This window comes from Wolffia australiana, chromosome 20 (genome assembly GCF_029677425.1).
Source record: "Wolffia australiana isolate 7733 chromosome 20, ASM2967742v1".
NCBI classification, from domain to species: domain Eukaryota; kingdom Viridiplantae; phylum Streptophyta; class Magnoliopsida; order Alismatales; family Araceae; genus Wolffia; species Wolffia australiana.
The window spans coordinates 7,190,048-7,207,346 of NC_135854.1; the positions used below are offsets into that span (position 1 = coordinate 7,190,048).

Consider the following 17,299-nt stretch of genomic DNA (forward strand, 5'->3'; position numbering starts at 1 on the left):
GACTCATGAAACTGCTGACTCATGACTCGTGTAATCCATTTATATTGACATAACTTTTAACATAATCTAGTCAGTAATCAGTATTTTACCTTCCAGACATAGTCTATATCCTCAAAATATAAGCAGAGCAGTGCATGCCCTCAGGCTTGTGGATTCCGTCGGTTAAAAAAACATTAGAAAATATCGTCGAAAAAGCATATTATTAGGATAGGTTGAACTTTCAACGACTTCCGTTACTGTACGGGATTTTTTTTAATAATTCGTCACTGGTGGTACCACATTTAAAAATGCAACTGCTTACATATTTGTGAAGATAACTAACAAAAAAGCTCCGCCGAGGATACGAGTCTACTCCTCAAGGCTCCAGTAATATAAAAGGTTGCGAGTGCCACGTGGCAGAAACTGACATTATTCCTCACTGCGACAAATGTTCAGTCACTGCACTGAATTCCAAGAATGGTTCTCTCTCTCTCTCTCTCTCTCTCTCTCTCTCTCTCTCTCTCTCTCTCTCTCTCTCTCTCTCTCTCTCTCTCTCTCCCTCTCTCTGAGCATGAGACCAAAGCCAGCCTGCAAAAGTAAGTGAAGAAAAATATACTGAATCAATGGCAAGCAAAGGACATGGTAGAAAATGCAGGATTGCATAACTGCTGAACAACTGAAGACAAAACCACAATCTACTTTGATACAAAATTCCAGCCCAAGTTTAACTTAAATTAACATCTCCCCTTCATTTGTTTTCCTATGGTCTCCTTGCCAAAACCGATGGCTACAAAAGAACCAACCTGCCTGTTGTTGAGGCGCAGGTTTTTTGTTTCACAGTAAGACCTGGGCTATTAACCCTACCATCGGTAGCTTATGAGTTTACGTCCATCCCTGGTCAGGTGCAGTTTATCCAAAAGTCTAACCCAGTAGCCGTCGAGTCCACACCCCCCTGAATTGACAATCAATCCATCCTCGCGAACAAAATACCCCCTACTCACACCTTGGAGCAACCCCGACTCTCATGTGCATGCAGGCATACTTTTTGTTAATAAATATAATACTAAATAAGAGCTACGCTCTTATTGGTTGTATTATATTTATTCACGGATTCGAGAAGCAAGCAAACTGATGAAAGGATCAAAAGCCGTGATTTAAAGGAGCAGCTAATCATTTTATGACAATGGTAAATTTGGACAAAAACAACACGGAGGATGAGCTGTTTTCTCTTCAGCCAACAGTCAAAATGACTCACCAGAGAAGAGATTGAGCCTCTCAATAATCACTTCAGTTTCTCAAAAAGTTTTGGAGCCACCTGCGGGTTAAAGGGCGGGTCAGGTTGCTGCCTCGTTAAATTGATAATGGGAGGAAAATTAATAAGTATGTAAATCCAATTAAAAATCCGTACGCATGTGTCAATGCAGGACCAGTAGTCAAAGTACTGCCCGGTGCAGTGCTTGTGCCCAGTTTCATCGTCCTTGACCCGGTCAACGCATTTCTGTCAGAAGAAAAGAGTATGTAATTTTTCAAAAACAGTTACAGCATATCCGGTTATTATGGGAGCAACTCGGTTCAAGAAGAGAGGAATATTATACCCCATATTCTATCCAGAATTTCACACATTTGGGTTTGCATCTCTCTTCGAGATAATTTTTCGGGTCGACCAGCTCCTCGTCGGCCCTGAGCCGTCAACATCATACCATCAGAAACATGTTTCTTCATCACAAGACGAATATCAAAGAACTCAACGAGTAATGTCAAAGAGATGGCAGTAAATGGAACACATAATTTCGGCAGTAACTCCTTAAAAGTATTCAGTGTGAAATTACTGTTAAGATCTTATTTACACAAGATCTAGATTTGACACCTTTGGGATTAGTGTTTGGCAGAAGAGCTTATTCTACAATCAGAGCAGAAGATTCAGTTGATCAAATCAGCTGAGTCAATAATTAAGATGGCCAATCAAATATCGAATCAAATTTTGGTCAGATCGAACTTCAGTTTGGCTTGATCAATCGTCCCAACTCAGACCTGATCCAATTACCATCTTGCCGAATCCTACTTGGGATGGAACTAGGGAATGGAGGAAGTTTGGCCATTTGGGGTTTAGTAAAGTCTACAAATGATTGGCGCAAGGAATGGAAAAGGGGAGAGAGAAAGTATATAATTAGTGAATCTTATTATAGAGTGAAGGAAATTAAAAGATAAATCAAATCATTTTTTCCATGCAGCGTGCAGTAAGCTTGCTTTTTCTCAGAGCATCTAATCTATAAACTTATTGTGAATCCCAAAAGAATGATATCTTGAAAAAGGCCCCTTTTCCATTGATTGATAAGAAATAAGTCGTACGCTTTTAAGTTTGAACAGTTGAGACATACAAATTGAAAGTATGTTCGAAATTTAAGACCTAACAAAAGAAAACCGATATTTCATGCATCAAACGCATACGAATTCAGATACGGAGGAAAAGCTAAAATAATTGCACAAAGTCACGGGTAGCCCCGTTTGCTTTTTTTTCTCAACATCTACCATAATATAAAAGATGGATTGCGCTCGACGCGCTAAAAAATCTGAAAAGGATATATCTTGGAAAGGGCGATTAACTGAATGTCGGGCAAGTTCTGAACCCCGGCGAGGTTGAGCAGATAAAGGTATAGATAAGGAATCTAATTGTAAACAATAAATTGAAACAAAGCCAACATCAAAAGGGTACACAGAAATTTCCCCACTCACATGTCGAATCAACGGATTGAATTACGCGCGATCCCTCTGCAGGCAGAAAGAATCAGCCCGAGAGTCAGAATGCGAGGAAGGAAAAACTTCTGGAAACAGATCCAGGAAGAACATCGACGATTATCAACTTATATAGCTGAAGCACTCTCGTACTGTTGCAGGGTATGATGCTGACTTACCCTTTCTTGAACGTGCTCGCGGAGAGGAGAGCTGCAGCGCTCGAGGGTTTCCCCCTTCGGCCAGGAAACCTAGCACGAACTGTTCATCCCTTTCTCTGCGTTGAGAGAAGATAGTTAAATTTCCGTTTATTAAATTAAAATTTATGGCCCAGATACGGCACCTTGTTAAATTTCTTTTACTGATTTGATGTACCTAGTTTCGAGAAAATAATAAGCAATTGCAAGAACTATATCATGCATAGTACTTGATGATGTCATTTACCATGTACTCTAAAGTTGAAATCTCTGAGGAATAATATCATTGTCCCATCATGTCCAGCTTGTGAAATCGTACCTATTGGCCAAGAAGGATGTTTTTCTACAATATTTGCACCAGTAAAGGTTACAACCAGATATCTTCTTAGTGGAAATATATGAGTGGGATACAACAGTGTTGCTGATTTATCACGACACATGATATAGAGAAATCATTATTTGGTGTGCTGAATTATGATAAGTAACTATGATGGGAGAGTTTCTTAATGCCCTAGTACTGCCTTTGGATTCTCAATATATGATGGAATGCTTGAAAAAAAAACATTTTCATCAGGCGTAAGGTAGGTGATTGATAAACTCATAAATTAGGGTTTTAATTCGTCCTCAGTGTTTTTTAGTTTAAACAGAAAAGTGGTCAATTGACATAGCATGTGCCTCGCCTAACCTTAAACTAAATCCTCTCTCAAACCCATGGACCTTAACATGGGACTTGATCAGCCATCTTTTTTGGCTGGATGTAGCTCCATCGTCCAGCAGAGGAACACCGCCAAATTTTCATGAGAAATAAATCCTGAATCAGGAAATTAATTTCTTAAATAATATGATGTTAGAAAATTCCTTAAAATAACAATAATCCAAAAAGTCAGATTATCACTCTAGTAATATATTTAATAATTTTAAGCTCAATATTGTTTTAGTCACATCGACAATGTAAATGAGCCAAGGGAGAAGGGAGAAGGAGCCCCAAATAGTCATAACATGTGCAAATTTCGTTAAAGTCTTTCCCCTATTTATATTGGACGGGTACTTTACATAAACCCCAAACTTTGATCATATCTCACGACATCCAAAAAAACCATTTGTCTAACCCTCTAGGCCCATGTATCAATATAGTTGTCGACTCTAGTTGCCCAATAACCTTTATATTCTTATAAAACAGTTAGTTGTATAATCATATAGATTCATTAATGACATATTGATTTAAGCTAATCAATAGCTCGAGTTTCTAGGCCGTGGAGTGTCAAGCTACACCTCGTGATCTTGAAGTTACAAACAAGTATGTATAGCCTAAATCGTGGAACTACTCTGCCATCAGTTATAATATATGTGTTGTCCCTCATTAGCTTGACATTCTTGGATGATGTTTGATCTGGTCAGTTATCAAACCATAATCGGTCATCAAAGCTAGTATTGATGCATTTTAAAATTATCAGGGAAATCTTCTTTTAAATTCCACTACCCTAGCCAAGGACTTTATTGCATTGTCTTCCTTAAGGTAACTCATCTTATATCGTGGGCCGACAATCCCGTCTTCACCACTCAGTCGTCTTCACGAACTTCTTGGTGAATTCTATGATTATGAACTTCTTGGTGAATTCTATGATTAGGAACTTCTTGTGAATTCTACGATTAGGAAGTTCTTGCTTAATTCTATGATTAGAAAATCATATGCTTCGGTTAAAGTACGATTATGTGCCACGATATGTTTTTGGTATCTCAAGTTAAATGACCATTGACACAATAGTGATGTGAATCGATTTCTTTGGGAATTCGGTATAACACCACTTAGGGATCCGTACGACTCAATCCACTTAACTTTTCCATCTAAAGATCACCCAATATATACTTTAGTGTCTCCTTACTAATGGTTACGAGATATGCCATACTTATCATACACGATATACTAGATTGTGGTATTCTATATATATACCTTAGTGTCCTTCTCGAGTATCCTTGGAATGGGAAGATTGAGAGCACAGCTTCAAGACTAGTGATACCATCATAATTCATGAAGTTGGATCACGTATTCATGGACTTCATTACAAGCATCACATGTGTGTTGTAATGAATACATCGTATTCATGAACATGGAACAAGGCATGTAATATGTGATTAGCTTGTAAGTCACGCATATTTTCATCATGAGGAAAGGGTGAGAGAATATTACGTGGGCTTAAGAAGAGCCTTGTGCATTTCCTATCGATATATTTCAAATACTATGTCACCACAATAGAATGGATAAGGTTTAATAATCATTTGTCCGCTTACTCATGATCAAGTCAATCAAGTTATTCAATGAAAGAACGTTTAGTATATTAAGGACATTGAAGCATTTTAGTTTATTTATACCGCGACTTGAATATTTTGATTCAAAAGCTCCTTGATTAATGAATTTCAGATCTCTACATAAATCAAAGAGGATCATGCACTCATTATTATATCGTAGGTTGTGTGCATTGCATAAGTTAGAGAGGCGTGTCAAGCTTGTGTCCCCAATCATACAATGACAATTGATTTATTGGGGGGGTTATTTGTACAATAAAGAAGTTTGAGAGGTACATGAGGCTCACATGTCCAAACACGTGTTGCTATTGATGGCAATATATGCAACCGGCAAGCCAATCCCACATTCCACATCTCGTTCCATGTTCATTAATAGAACATATTCATTATAGTGCACGTGTGATGCTTATAATGAAGTCCATTAATATATGATCGGACTGAATGAATTATGATGAGATCATAATATGGAGATCACTAATCTTTAAGCATGTGTTCTAAACATGCCTATTCGAAAGATACGCGAGAAGGACATCAAAGTATCCGGATAGAATAACACCATCTAGCCACACTCATATGATGAGTAAGGACGTTCTCATAGCCACTAGTGTGGGGACACTAAGGATAGATAGTGGGTGCTCTTTAGTGGAAAGAGTTCACTGAATTGATCTGTACAAATCCCTAAATGGTATTATACCAAACTTTCAATCAGGTTGATTCACGTCACAGTTGTGTAAGTGGTCCTTAGATCTGAGACACCAAAGACTTCTTGTGGATGGACAGTTGTACTTTAGCTATGGCCAACGAGTCTCTAATCATGGGATTCTAAACGGTCTTAGTTCGGGTACATCAAGGAGTTCACGAAGAGGATTGAGTGATCAAGATGGGATCGTCCACCCTCGGTATAAGAGGTGACAGATCAAGGAAGACGATGTGGTGAAGTCCTTGGCCAAGGCAGTGAAATATCGGAGAAGAGTTCTATGATGATTTTTGAATGCATCAGTACTTACTCGGATGATCGATTAGGGTTTGACAGTTGACCATACCCTAAGTCGTCTAAGGAGCATCAAGTGGATGAGGGATTATACGTACACGGTAACCGACGACGAACAGGTTCCCTGAGTGAGTCGATACACACTCATTTGTATCTTCTAGGACACGAGGTGTAGCTTGGCACCCTACGTGTCTGAGACTCGACCTATAGATTGGGTTAAATTGATCTGACATTAATTAATCTATATGATGATATAGTTAATTAATTTGGAACGCCAATCAAGGTTATTGGGCTACTAGAGTCATTAACTAGACTGATACATGGCCAAAGAAGGTCACAAGCAAATGAGCTTTTGGATATCGGAAGATATACTTAAATTTTGGGGGTTTTCATGAAAATACCCACTTAGTATATATAGGGGAAGGCCCTGAACGAAATTCACCCAGGCCAGAATTGTTCAGGGGCCTTCCCCTTATTCTCCACTCTCGCCACACCCCCTCTCCATGCCCGATGTGATCGGCACGACGTAACGACGACGGTGGAGGTAGAACGAGGCTTGTCAAGGAGAAGGAGGAGATTCAACATGCCGAGGATCGTGTGGATACGTCTAGAGGCTGCACACGCGAGCAACTTGACTCGTCTCACTCCAGGATCCAACAAAATCACGGATGCGATCCATGTAAAGGTACTCGTTTCAATATTTTTGTTGATGACGTTCGATTCATTCAAGTCTTCCGTTGTGAAACATTTTCATTTATTCATCCATGTCAAGACCTCTAGAACCCAACAGCTATATGATGTCTTGGGGGATATTTGTGATCTGACCTTTTTTGGAATAAATATTTGTATAAGACCCCTTTTCTCACGAGGAAGAACATGTACAATGTGGATAATTTTCCATAAAATTAGAAATCTTACTGTTAGAGTATTAGTGTTAGAGTTTTCTCTCTCCTCACTCTCTCCTCTCTCTCTCTCTAGTGGGCTCCACCCACTATTATGTAATCCCTATAAGTACCTCCCCACGTTATGGGGAGGACATATCATAGAGAAACCCTAGCCATTAAGGCATTTCCATCGGGTTCTCTCTATATCTCTTCGATCCCCCTCTCTCTCAATCAACTTGGTATCAGAGCTGATTGAGAGAGGATCGATCATCGCCGGCGGCTCCTGCATCATCTCCTCCGCCATCTGCAGCGCCGCCCATCTGCAGCGCCGGTTCCTGCAGCGTCGCCTATCTCCGCTGGTATCTACATCGTCTTCGCCGGTATCTGCATCGTCTTCGCCGGTATCTGCATCGTCTTCGCCGCCGGTCCATCGCTGCCGTCGCTGGTTCATCTGCTGCCGCCTGTTCAATTCCAGCCGCCGTCGGTTCCTTCTCCGGTGGGAGTTGACTTTCTGGTCAACCCTCTTATCTTCTCTCCCCTCACCGATCAGCCAATATGGCCGAGTCGACCGCGATCTCATCCTCCTCCGTGGCCACGCAGTCGTCATCAGGCCCGCCTCCTCATCCAGGGAAGCACTCCATCGTGACCGCTCTCACCAGGCCAGCATATGTCTTCGACGGGTCAAACTATGGACCATGGAGGGGCGCCTTCCTGGAGTTCCTCAACGCTCACAGCCTTCGGCATCATCTAACCGATCCTCCTCCTGAGGAATCGGATCCAGAGTACCCGGAGTGGAGCAGGCTGGAGTCCGCGGTATGTTTATGGCTTATTTCGAGTGTGGCGACTCATATCATGGAGCCACTCAGTATGACTCATCCTGCCCGGGCTCTGTGGCTCAAGTTGGAGACGATGTACGCCAACAAGAGCAACGTGAGCAGGACCGTTCGTCTGTATGAGGAGCTATTTGCTTGTCGCCAGGGGACCCGGAGCCTACAGAGCTATTACGGGGCATTCGAGGCCATCTTCACTAACCTCGACGTCTATCAGCCTTTGATTCTGGACCTCGATGTATTAACTCGCTACCGCGACGAGCTACGAGCTGGAGCATTTCTCAGCGGATTACGTCCAGAGCTGGCCGATATGATTCGAGGACAGGTACTTGGTGGACCCCGAGTATTGCCCACAGAGGAGATTTTCGCAGCCGCACTTCGAGTGCAGGACAATCTGCCCCCTTCCCTGACAGCGCAGCCCAGTGAGATCTCGCCTCTCATTGCATCAGGAGGAGCTCCCAAGGCATCCGGGAAGGGCGCGACGTCCAGGAAGACCCGGAACTCCTATCCACCCTGCAAATATTGCGTGAAACAGTCTCATCCATCCGAGAAGTGCTGGAAGGAGTTTGGGAAGCCCTCTTGGGCTCTGGCTGCCACTGGAGGTAAGGCATCTCCGACCTCATCTAGCGCTGGCGGATCCTCCTCGACCACTTCCTCGGCTGCGGGTACGGTCAGCCTCGCACTATCTCCCTCGGAGCTGGCCTACATTCAAGCGTCACGGGCCTCATCACTCTATCCGACCCCGGCGCCCTCCGCCAGCCTCGCGTCACTGGCTAGCAGCTTAGCCTCATATGCCGGGGGACGTGGATCCTCTCCAGGTACGCCATCTGTCCCTGCTCCTCTAAATACTTCTTGGGTTATTGACTCAGGGGCATCCTCCCATATGACCGGTTCCCCATCTATCCTCACCTCCTATCGTCCCGACACCTCCCTTCCTGATGTCCGTATTGCTGATGGACGATCTTGTCCCGTCCTTGGATCTGGCCGGTCCCATGCCACCTCTTCCCTTCCTTTGCAGAATGTCCTGTATATCCCTGACTTCCCTACGAACCTGTTGTCCATCAGTGCGATCACTAAGGCACTCCACTGTGGTGTATTCTTCTTTCCTCATCACTGCATCTTCCAGGATCTCGGTTCGGGCCGGAGGATTGGACTGGGCCGTGAGAATGGACGCGGCATCTACGAACTGGTGGCTGACTCTCCCTCTTCGGGACTTCAAGCCCTTTTGCACTTTATGCTTCTTCTGGTTCTCTTAATGACTCCTTTTTGTGGCACTGCCAGTTGGGGCATCCCAGTTTTGGAAAGCTTAAAGAAACCTTACCATGGTTACACTTATCTGATTTTCATTGTGAGTCTTGCGAACTAGGGAAGCACCATCGCTCATCATATCCATCGCGCACGGGACCACCCTCCCATCGTCCGTTCGATTTGGTCCACTGTGATGTCTGGGGCCCCGCACAGGCTCCATCCCCAACCGGAGGGAGATACTACATTGTGTTCGTCGATGATTACACACGGGCGAGTTGGACATACATTCTAAAGAGTCGGAAGGAGGTTCTCTCTCGTGTCCAGCACTTCCTCATTGAGATCATTACCCAGTATGACACGAAGGTGAAAGTCCTCCGCACGGACAACGCGCTTGAGTTCACTCAGAAGGCGATTGAGGAGCTCTGCCTAACCCACGGCATAGTTCATCAGACTACCTGCCCGTACACCTCGCAGCAGAATGGAGTCGCAGAACGGAAGCATCGGCACCTCCTGGACATGGTACGCACATTGCTACTTACTATGAAGGTGCCTCAGTACCTCTGGTCTGATGCAGTACTGACCGCCACTTACTTGGTGAACCGACTTCCCTCTGCTGCTCTCGGGGGTGCCATTCCCATTCAGAGACTGACACCCGAGGTCGATCTCTTCTCTCTACCCCCGAGGGTGTTCGGCTGCACGGCATTTGTTCAGGATCATACGCCGGGACTCTCCAAGCTGGCTCCTCGCGCGCAAAAAGGTGTGTTTGTCGGATACGCTCGGAATCAGAAGGGATATCGCGTGTACTTTCCCGATCGCCACCACTATGTTACCTCTGCTGATGTGACGTTTCACGAGGACGTGCCCTACTTTGCCCCTACTCAGTCTAATGGTGACATCTCCTCGCCCGCACTATCTTCCTTACCCTCTTCCCTTCCTGTATCCAACACCATTATTCCCGCCCTTCCTCCTTCCCTCTCGGCGCCTCTGCCCGCTGCGTCCTCCACCCCTGCACCACTACCCTCCGACCTATCATCAGAACCATCTCCACCTTCCCTGTCGTCTCCATCGCCCCCATCGCCTCCGGTTTCCTCGCCTCCACCACTGCCTCCTTCTCCTCTCCCACGCTCCGATCTCGACATCCCTATTGCCCATCGCAAGGGCACTTGACAGTGCACGCAGCATCCCATTGCAAACCATGTCTCCCCGACCCGCCTCTCTCCCTCCTACCAGTCCTTTGCCCTTGCCGTCCTAACTGAGTCGATTCCCAAGTCGTATGTAGAGGCTTTGCAGGTTCCGGCGTGGAAAGCGGCGATGGACGCGGAGTATGCTGCCTTCATCCAGCGGGAGACCTGGACATTGGTTCCTCGTCCTACTGATGCCAATGTCGTCTCCTGCAAGTGGGTGTACTCCCTCAAGTACAATCCGGATGGCTCCATCGCTCGCTACAAGGCGCGCCTCGTGGCTCGCGGCTTCTCTCAGGCTTATGGTCTTGACTATCATGAGACGTTCTCTCTTGTGGCACACCTCAGCTCTATTCGTGTTCTCTTCTCCATCGCTCTGGATCAGTCCTGGCCTCTCCATCAGGTGGATGTCTCCAATGCCTTTCTTTACGGAGACTTGGACGAGCAGGTGTTCATGGAGCAACCTCCTGGGTATGTTGCTCAGGGGGAGTCGTCTGAGGTATGTCTCCTCAAGAAGGCCATCTATGGTTTGAAAAAAAGCCCTCGCGCATGGTTCCACAAGTTCTCCCAGCTACTTTTCTCTTATGGCTTCGTCTCCACCGTCTCAGATCCTACCGTTATGCGGAAACGCACCCCGCATGGATGTGTTGTCCTGGCCGTATATGTCGATGACATCATCATTACTGGCAGTGATGAAGCCGCGGTTGCTGCAACCAAGGCGTATCTATCTCAGTACTTCGTGACATGGGATCTGTCTCCACCCAGGTACTTCCTCGGACTTGAGATTGCTTATCGTCAGGGGCAGATGGCCATCTGCCAACGGAAGTACGCACTTGACCTACTGGAGGAGACAGGGATGTTGGGGTGCAAGCCGGCCTCTTCGCCTATGGATTTCAATGTTGACTGGTGGGACAATGCCACGACACTTCTTGAGGACACAGGACTCTATCGTCTACTTGTGGGGAAGCTGATTTTCCTCACGTTGACTCGCCCGGACATCTCCTATGCGGTTAGCGTGTTGAGCCAGTTCATGCAGGCCCCCCGTTCTATCCATCTTGAGGGAGTCTACAGGATTCTGGCGTATATCAAGAGAGCTCCTGGGAAAGGTCTACTATATCGACGACAAGGTCATCTGCGCATCGAGGCCTACTCTGACTCCGGATATGCGGGCGACAAGGAGGACCGGAAGTCTCATGGTGGATATGCCACTTATGTTGGAGGTAACCTGGTTACCTGGCGATGCCATAAGCAGTCTATCGTATCGCGCTCTAGTGCAGAAGCTGAGTATCGAGCCATGGCAGACACCACGGCAGAGATGTTGTGGCTGCATACACTCCTCACCGAGCTTGGCTTTCCGCCCGAAGAGCCAATGAAGATGTATTGTGATAACATGGCTGCTACCTTCATCGCCAGTAATGCGACGGTCCATATGAGGACGAAGCATATTGAGATCGATTGCCACTTCATCCGACAGTACATCGTGAACAGACATCGATTGCCACTTCACACGTTGCTTCCGCTCATCAGTTGGCAGACATCTTCACCAAGGCCCTACCTGGACCGGCATACGAGACCATGGGATCCAAGCTGGGCATGTTTGATCTCCACGCTCCAGCTTGAGGGGGAGTGTTAGAGTATTAGTGTTAGAGTTTTCTCTCTCCTCACTCTCTCCTCTCTCTCTCTCTAGTGGGCTCCACCCACTATTATGTAATCCCTATAAGTACCTCCCCACGTTATGGGGAGGACATATCATAGAGAAACCCTGGCCGTTAAGGCATTTCCATCGGGTTCTCTCTCTATCTCTTCGATCCCCCTCTCTCTCAATCAACTCTTACATTAAAACACATCATCACATCCCCACAAAAAACTACATAACAGATGGGTCACCATTCATACGACATCGCTTCCTTCGTGGGATTATAAATTATGAAGCAAGGAAACTTCAAAGGTCCTATCACCCTCGTTGATAATATATGACAACATATAAAATTTAAAGTGCGAGCTAATTTGGTTTGGAATTCAATAATGTAAATTAGCTCCTCTCATGTTTTGGAATGCATTAATTAATGGTAGTGGAAATAGCTATTGCAGCATCTCGACTTCAACATTGATCAGCTCCTCTCATGTTACCAAACCTTTTTTCCATCCGTTTTTCCAAACCTCATCTTCCTCCATCATCTTACCAACATCCAACCCTTGACCTCATTGGCCATACACAATCTCTTCATCCCCACAATTGTTGGGTTCTATGGGCCTAGATATGGATGAACAAATCAAAATGATACGCAATGGAATACTTAAATGGAACCAAATGACATCGATAAAACATGAAATGAATCACTTTTGCATGGATCGCATCCATGATTTCTTGGACCTCGAGTGAGACATGTCAAGATGATCATGCGTGCAGCCTCTAGACATATCCACATGGTCCTCGACACATCGAATATCCTCCTTCACATTGATGATCCTTAGTCAACCTTCGTCGCCATCATTACGTCGTTCCGATCGCATTGGGAGTGCAAAGGAGCCATGGGAAGAAGGGAGAAGAAGTGGAAGGTTCCTGACCAATTCTAACGCAGGTGAACTTTGTTTAGGGCCTTTCACTATTTATCCTGAGTGGTTATTTATCATAAAAACCCTCCAAGTTTAAGTATATCTTCCAACGTCCAAATATCATTTGTGTGTGACCCTCAAAGCCCATGTATTAGTCTAGTTAATGACTTTAAAGGCAAAATATTATTTATTGGCATTTTAACCTAATTAACGATATCATCATATAAATTAATTAATATCAAATTGACTTAACACAATCAATAGGTTGAATCTCCAGCTGTGGGGTACCAAGGTACACCTTGTGCTCTAGAAGATATAAAGGAGTGTCTATCGACTTCCTCATAGAAGCTGGTCATCATTGGTTACCGTGTACATCTAATCCCTCGTCCACTTGATGCTCCTAGGATGAGTTAGGGTATGATCAACATAATTAATGCATTCCAAAACCATCAGAGAACTCTTCTCCGATATTTCACTACCTTGGCCAATGACTTCATCACATCGTCTTCCTTGAGCTGTCCCAACTTATACTGAGACTGGAAAATCTCATCTTGACCACTCAATTGTCTTCGTGAACTTCTTGATGCACTTGAACTAAGATGGTTTAGAATCTCATGATTAGAGGCTCGTATGTCATAGTCAAAGTACAGTTCTCCGTCCATAAGACGTCTTTGGTTTTTCCAACCTGAGGAGCACTCACACAACTGTGACGTGAATCAACCTGATTGACAATATGGTATAACACAATTCAGGGATTCGCACGAATCAATTCCATGAACTCTTTTTCCTAAAGAGAATACATTATCTATCCTTATTGTCTACACACAAATGTCTACAAGAATGACCATACTCATCATATGCTTGATGCTCGATAAGGTTGTTATATATGGACACTTTGATGCCCTTCTAAAGTATCCTTTGAATAGGAATATCTAAAATACATGCTTAAAGACTAATGATCTACGTATTACAATCTCATCATAATTTATGGAGTACAATCATGTATTCGGGGACTTTATTATAAGCATCACACATGCGCTATAAGGAATGTGTTATGTTAATGAACATGGAACGATGTATGGAATGTGTGATTTGATTGCCGGCCACATATATTTCCAATCTGAATATTTAGAAGGCATGCTCAAATACTAGAGATGTCGGTATTACGATGTCATCATAATTTACTAAGTCGGAGCACGTGCTCGTGGACTTCATTTTAAGCATCACATTTGCACTATAATTAGTAAATTCTATTAGTGAACATAGAATGATGTATGGAATGTGTGATTGGCTTGTTGGCCACATATATTTCCATCATAATATCCATCTTACCTCTCATTTTCTCCCCTCTTCATATCTTCGTCCATTCGCAAGTCTTATCCCATCTACCTTGTGAGCTAGATTTTCACAATTCACCTCTATCATTCTCATGCTACACATCAACATTTCAGTTGTCAACCAAATAGTTCACTTCCATTATTTCCGCTTCCCACACCTTCCCCTTTTCTTATTCACACCTGTTGGTGTAATTGCAGATAAACGTCAAGTAAGGCCATTCAACATCAACCAATCAAACCATTGGTTCCCTTCTCCAAGGTACCTTGTGACGCCTTAAGTTTTAGATAATTGTTTGTTCATTACAATTGTTGAATTGATCTTATTGATTGTTGAACTTCTGAATCCATGTGCTAAAATTTTATTGGGTATTTTGTTTCTTTTACTTCCATAAAGTTAGGGATATCATGGGTATTCCCTAAATATCATGGTTAAATTCCTACATCACTAACTTCATTCCCTTCCACACGATTAAACCAATTCAAATCACCGTCAAGGAATATTGTGTTAATATCATTTGGTATTAATTTAACAATTTCATGAATTCGACTATCATGTCCCACATCGCATTCCTTTTGCTTTGGCGACTGTTGTTCATAAAATTTGAAAATAATTTGTAATATCTATTGGTAATGTCACCATGTTATGATGATACGGTGTTACAAGAAATATATTATCATTTAATGAAACAAAAAAAAATACACAATAAAAGTAATGACCACCTTATGATGATATGCGATAAAGTGAAAGTAGTTTCTAAATATCACTGTAACTTCATTGTACTGTAATTTGAAGAAATTGACTTATGCCACATTAGTAATGGCCACCTTGTTCTCTCTTTTGTTTACTATACTTGTTTTCGTTTGTCATCATTTGAAGAGGTGGACAGTTTGTATGTGATTGATATATATACACACGTGTGCGCACATGATGAGTGCCCGGAGCTGCATGTAGAATACATTACAATGAATTTTATTACCTTATCAATGTCATTTCATTCAAATGTTGTTTTCCACATATACTTATATTATAACACATACGACGAACAGATAACATTGTGATGCAATTCCATGGAGTATTTCTTATTGTCAAATAATCAATATAACTGTAAGAAGCAAGCCTTGACAACACATCTTAACTTAGTAAGAGCATGTATATAGAGCACGGCTAGCCTGCTATGTAGAAAGTCATATTTTTTCTGATCCAGTCATCGATGCAATCTCCGAGTTGATTTGATTAAAAATTATGCGTATATTTTAAATGTTTTTACGCTATACATTCAAAAAAGAAGGTTTCACAGCTTCAGTTTGATAATAATTGGGAAAAAATAAAAACATGAATTCTCATCTGTGAAATTAATCTCATATTTTTATGCACTAAGTGGCCCATGCCACATGATCATGGTTTCGTGTTAGACTTGGACAAAAATTTACGCTTAATGAGATGAATGTGCCATTATTTCGCCAGCGATAGATGTAGAAACTATAATTTGATTTGAACACTATGTATTTGTCACACAACATATCAAACAGAGGTCGATTAAAAGGAAACACGAACAGACAATTACAGTTATTAACAGTGTTTGAACGTGTGACTAAGTTTCCATATAGTGGGAATCTTGAATATTTTAAGAGTGATAAGTAAACAATAATATTTCTCAAATACCATCATATCACTTGGAATTAAGCTAGGATAGTAGCCCCTCTAACAGATAAAGGTATCAGTATACTTCAATATTAAAATTTGGGTGATTCAAGCAACATACAGAAGTAATTCAAGCAAAAAAAATATACGCTGTTGCTAAATTAAGCACAAATCAATAACCCATCAAGTGGTAGTTGGTTGAAAAATTTCATATATTTGATTAGTCTAAAGTGTGGAAATCAAGCAAGAACGTAGTGCCCTAGACCCAGACTTAAAGCCAGAGTTAAGCTCAAATGCTTATCCAAATCCCACTTTTAAGGTCACGATTTGAGAAGGCTAGATATTTGAATCAAAGATCGAGTTCCGAGCCGATTTTATTAGAAAAAAAAATACAAACTTGAGAAAGGGGTTCATTAGGTGCACGCTAAAATCTACATTATAAGAAAAATCTTTTAAAAGTATTTTCTCTACCGATAAAGTAGCAGAAAGGTTGGTTTTAGCGGGATTTTAGCCAATTTTCCCGATTCCTAATTTCCAGCCCGCCTTCACGGATCGCGATCCGCGTGCTGTACCTTTAAAGCAATCTCAACCGTCGATTAGATCTCATCCGACGAACAACGCGCGCTTCTCCGCACCAAAAATTTGAAACAGCTGAAACGAGCGGTTCCCGCCCACAACTCCTCCTCCCTATAAAAAGCAGGACCCTCCTCCCTTCCCCTCCACTCGCAATCCTCCCAGCACTCGGCAATCGCAGCAGTTGGAACTCTCTCGGAGATCTCGCCATGGCTCGTACCAAGCAGACCGCTCGCAAGTCCACCGGAGGGAAGGCGCCGAGGAAGCAGCTGGCCACGAAGGCGGCGAGGAAGTCCGCTCCGGCGACCGGCGGCGTGAAGAAGCCCCACCGTTTCCGCCCGGGAACCGTAGCGTTGAGGGAGATCCGCAAGTACCAGAAGAGCACCGAGCTGCTCATCCGCAAGCTCCCCTTCCAGCGCCTCGTCCGCGAGATCGCGCAGGACTTCAAGACCGATCTCAGGTTCCAGAGCTCCGCCGTCTCCGCGCTGCAGGAGGCCGCCGAGGCCTACCTCGTTGGTCTCTTCGAGGACACCAACCTCTGCGCCATCCACGCCAAGCGCGTCACCATCATGCCCAAGGACATCCAGCTCGCTCGTAGGATCCGCGGGGAGAGGGCTTGATGCTCCTTAATCTTCTCTCCCTCTATTCCCCCTCTTCCTCCCGCGACGAATGGAAATTACGTCTTTCTAATGTTAGTATCCGGTGACTCTTCTGTAATATCTTTATCCATCAACTCGATGAGTATCCAATCAATGTTTACCTGGCCACTAGGTTCTGCGCAATCTTCACCGATATCATCGATCTCATCGGCAAAACAAGAACATATTAAATGGAAACCGCATCAAGC

General features: G+C 43.6%; 3 protein-coding genes across 3 annotated transcripts; 2 read left to right on the top strand and 1 right to left on the bottom strand.

The window, feature by feature from the left end:
- Window positions 1–349: 349 nt before the first annotated feature.
- LOC144716204 (cytochrome b-c1 complex subunit 6-1, mitochondrial-like) lies at window positions 350–3,017 on the bottom strand. The gene is made up of 6 exons (XM_078591292.1): window positions 2,892–3,017; window positions 2,713–2,748; window positions 1,575–1,659; window positions 1,388–1,477; window positions 1,235–1,294; window positions 350–567 (listed from the first exon to the last, which is right to left on the bottom strand). Coding segments are annotated over exons 2-5 (210 nt in total). The 5' UTR covers window positions 2,715–2,748; window positions 2,892–3,017; the 3' UTR covers window positions 350–567; window positions 1,235–1,261.
- Window positions 3,018–7,640: 4,623 nt separating this feature from the next.
- Window positions 7,641–10,330, top strand: LOC144716056 (uncharacterized). Its single transcript, XM_078591070.1, has 5 exons — window positions 7,641–8,733; window positions 8,785–8,941; window positions 9,042–9,104; window positions 9,197–9,263; window positions 9,377–10,330. The coding sequence occupies exons 1-5, from the start codon at window positions 7,641–7,643 to the stop codon at window positions 10,328–10,330; spliced, it is 2,334 nt and encodes a 777-aa protein (XP_078447196.1).
- Window positions 10,331–16,591: 6,261 nt separating this feature from the next.
- On the top strand, window positions 16,592–17,205 carry LOC144716304 (histone H3.2). The gene has a single exon (XM_078591422.1). It carries the CDS (start codon window positions 16,662–16,664, stop codon window positions 17,070–17,072), a length of 411 nt encoding a protein of 136 aa, XP_078447548.1. The 5' UTR covers window positions 16,592–16,661; the 3' UTR covers window positions 17,073–17,205.
- The last annotated feature ends 94 nt before the right edge of the window (window positions 17,206–17,299 follow it).

Bases quoted from the DNA above. Each gene is read 5' to 3' on its own strand.
- LOC144716204 (XM_078591292.1), bottom strand. The intron at 1,478-1,574 runs GTATAATATTCC...TTCTTCTGACAG, and splicing joins AATTCTGGATAGAATATGGG to AAATGCGTTGACCGGGTCAA. The intron at 1,295-1,387 runs GTACGGATTTTT...TTTAACCCGCAG, and splicing joins GGTCCTGCATTGACACATGC to GTGGCTCCAAAACTTTTTGA.
- LOC144716056 (XM_078591070.1), top strand. From the start codon at position 7,641: ATGGCCGAGTCGACCGCGATCTCATCCTCCTCCGTGGCCACGCAGTCG. The intron at 8,734-8,784 runs GTACGCCATCTG...TTATTGACTCAG, and splicing joins GGGACGTGGATCCTCTCCAG to GGGCATCCTCCCATATGACC. The intron at 9,264-9,376 runs GTGAGTCTTGCG...GGCCCCGCACAG, and splicing joins ACACTTATCTGATTTTCATT to GCTCCATCCCCAACCGGAGG.
- LOC144716304 (XM_078591422.1), top strand. From the start codon at position 16,662: ATGGCTCGTACCAAGCAGACCGCTCGCAAGTCCACCGGAGGGAAGGCG.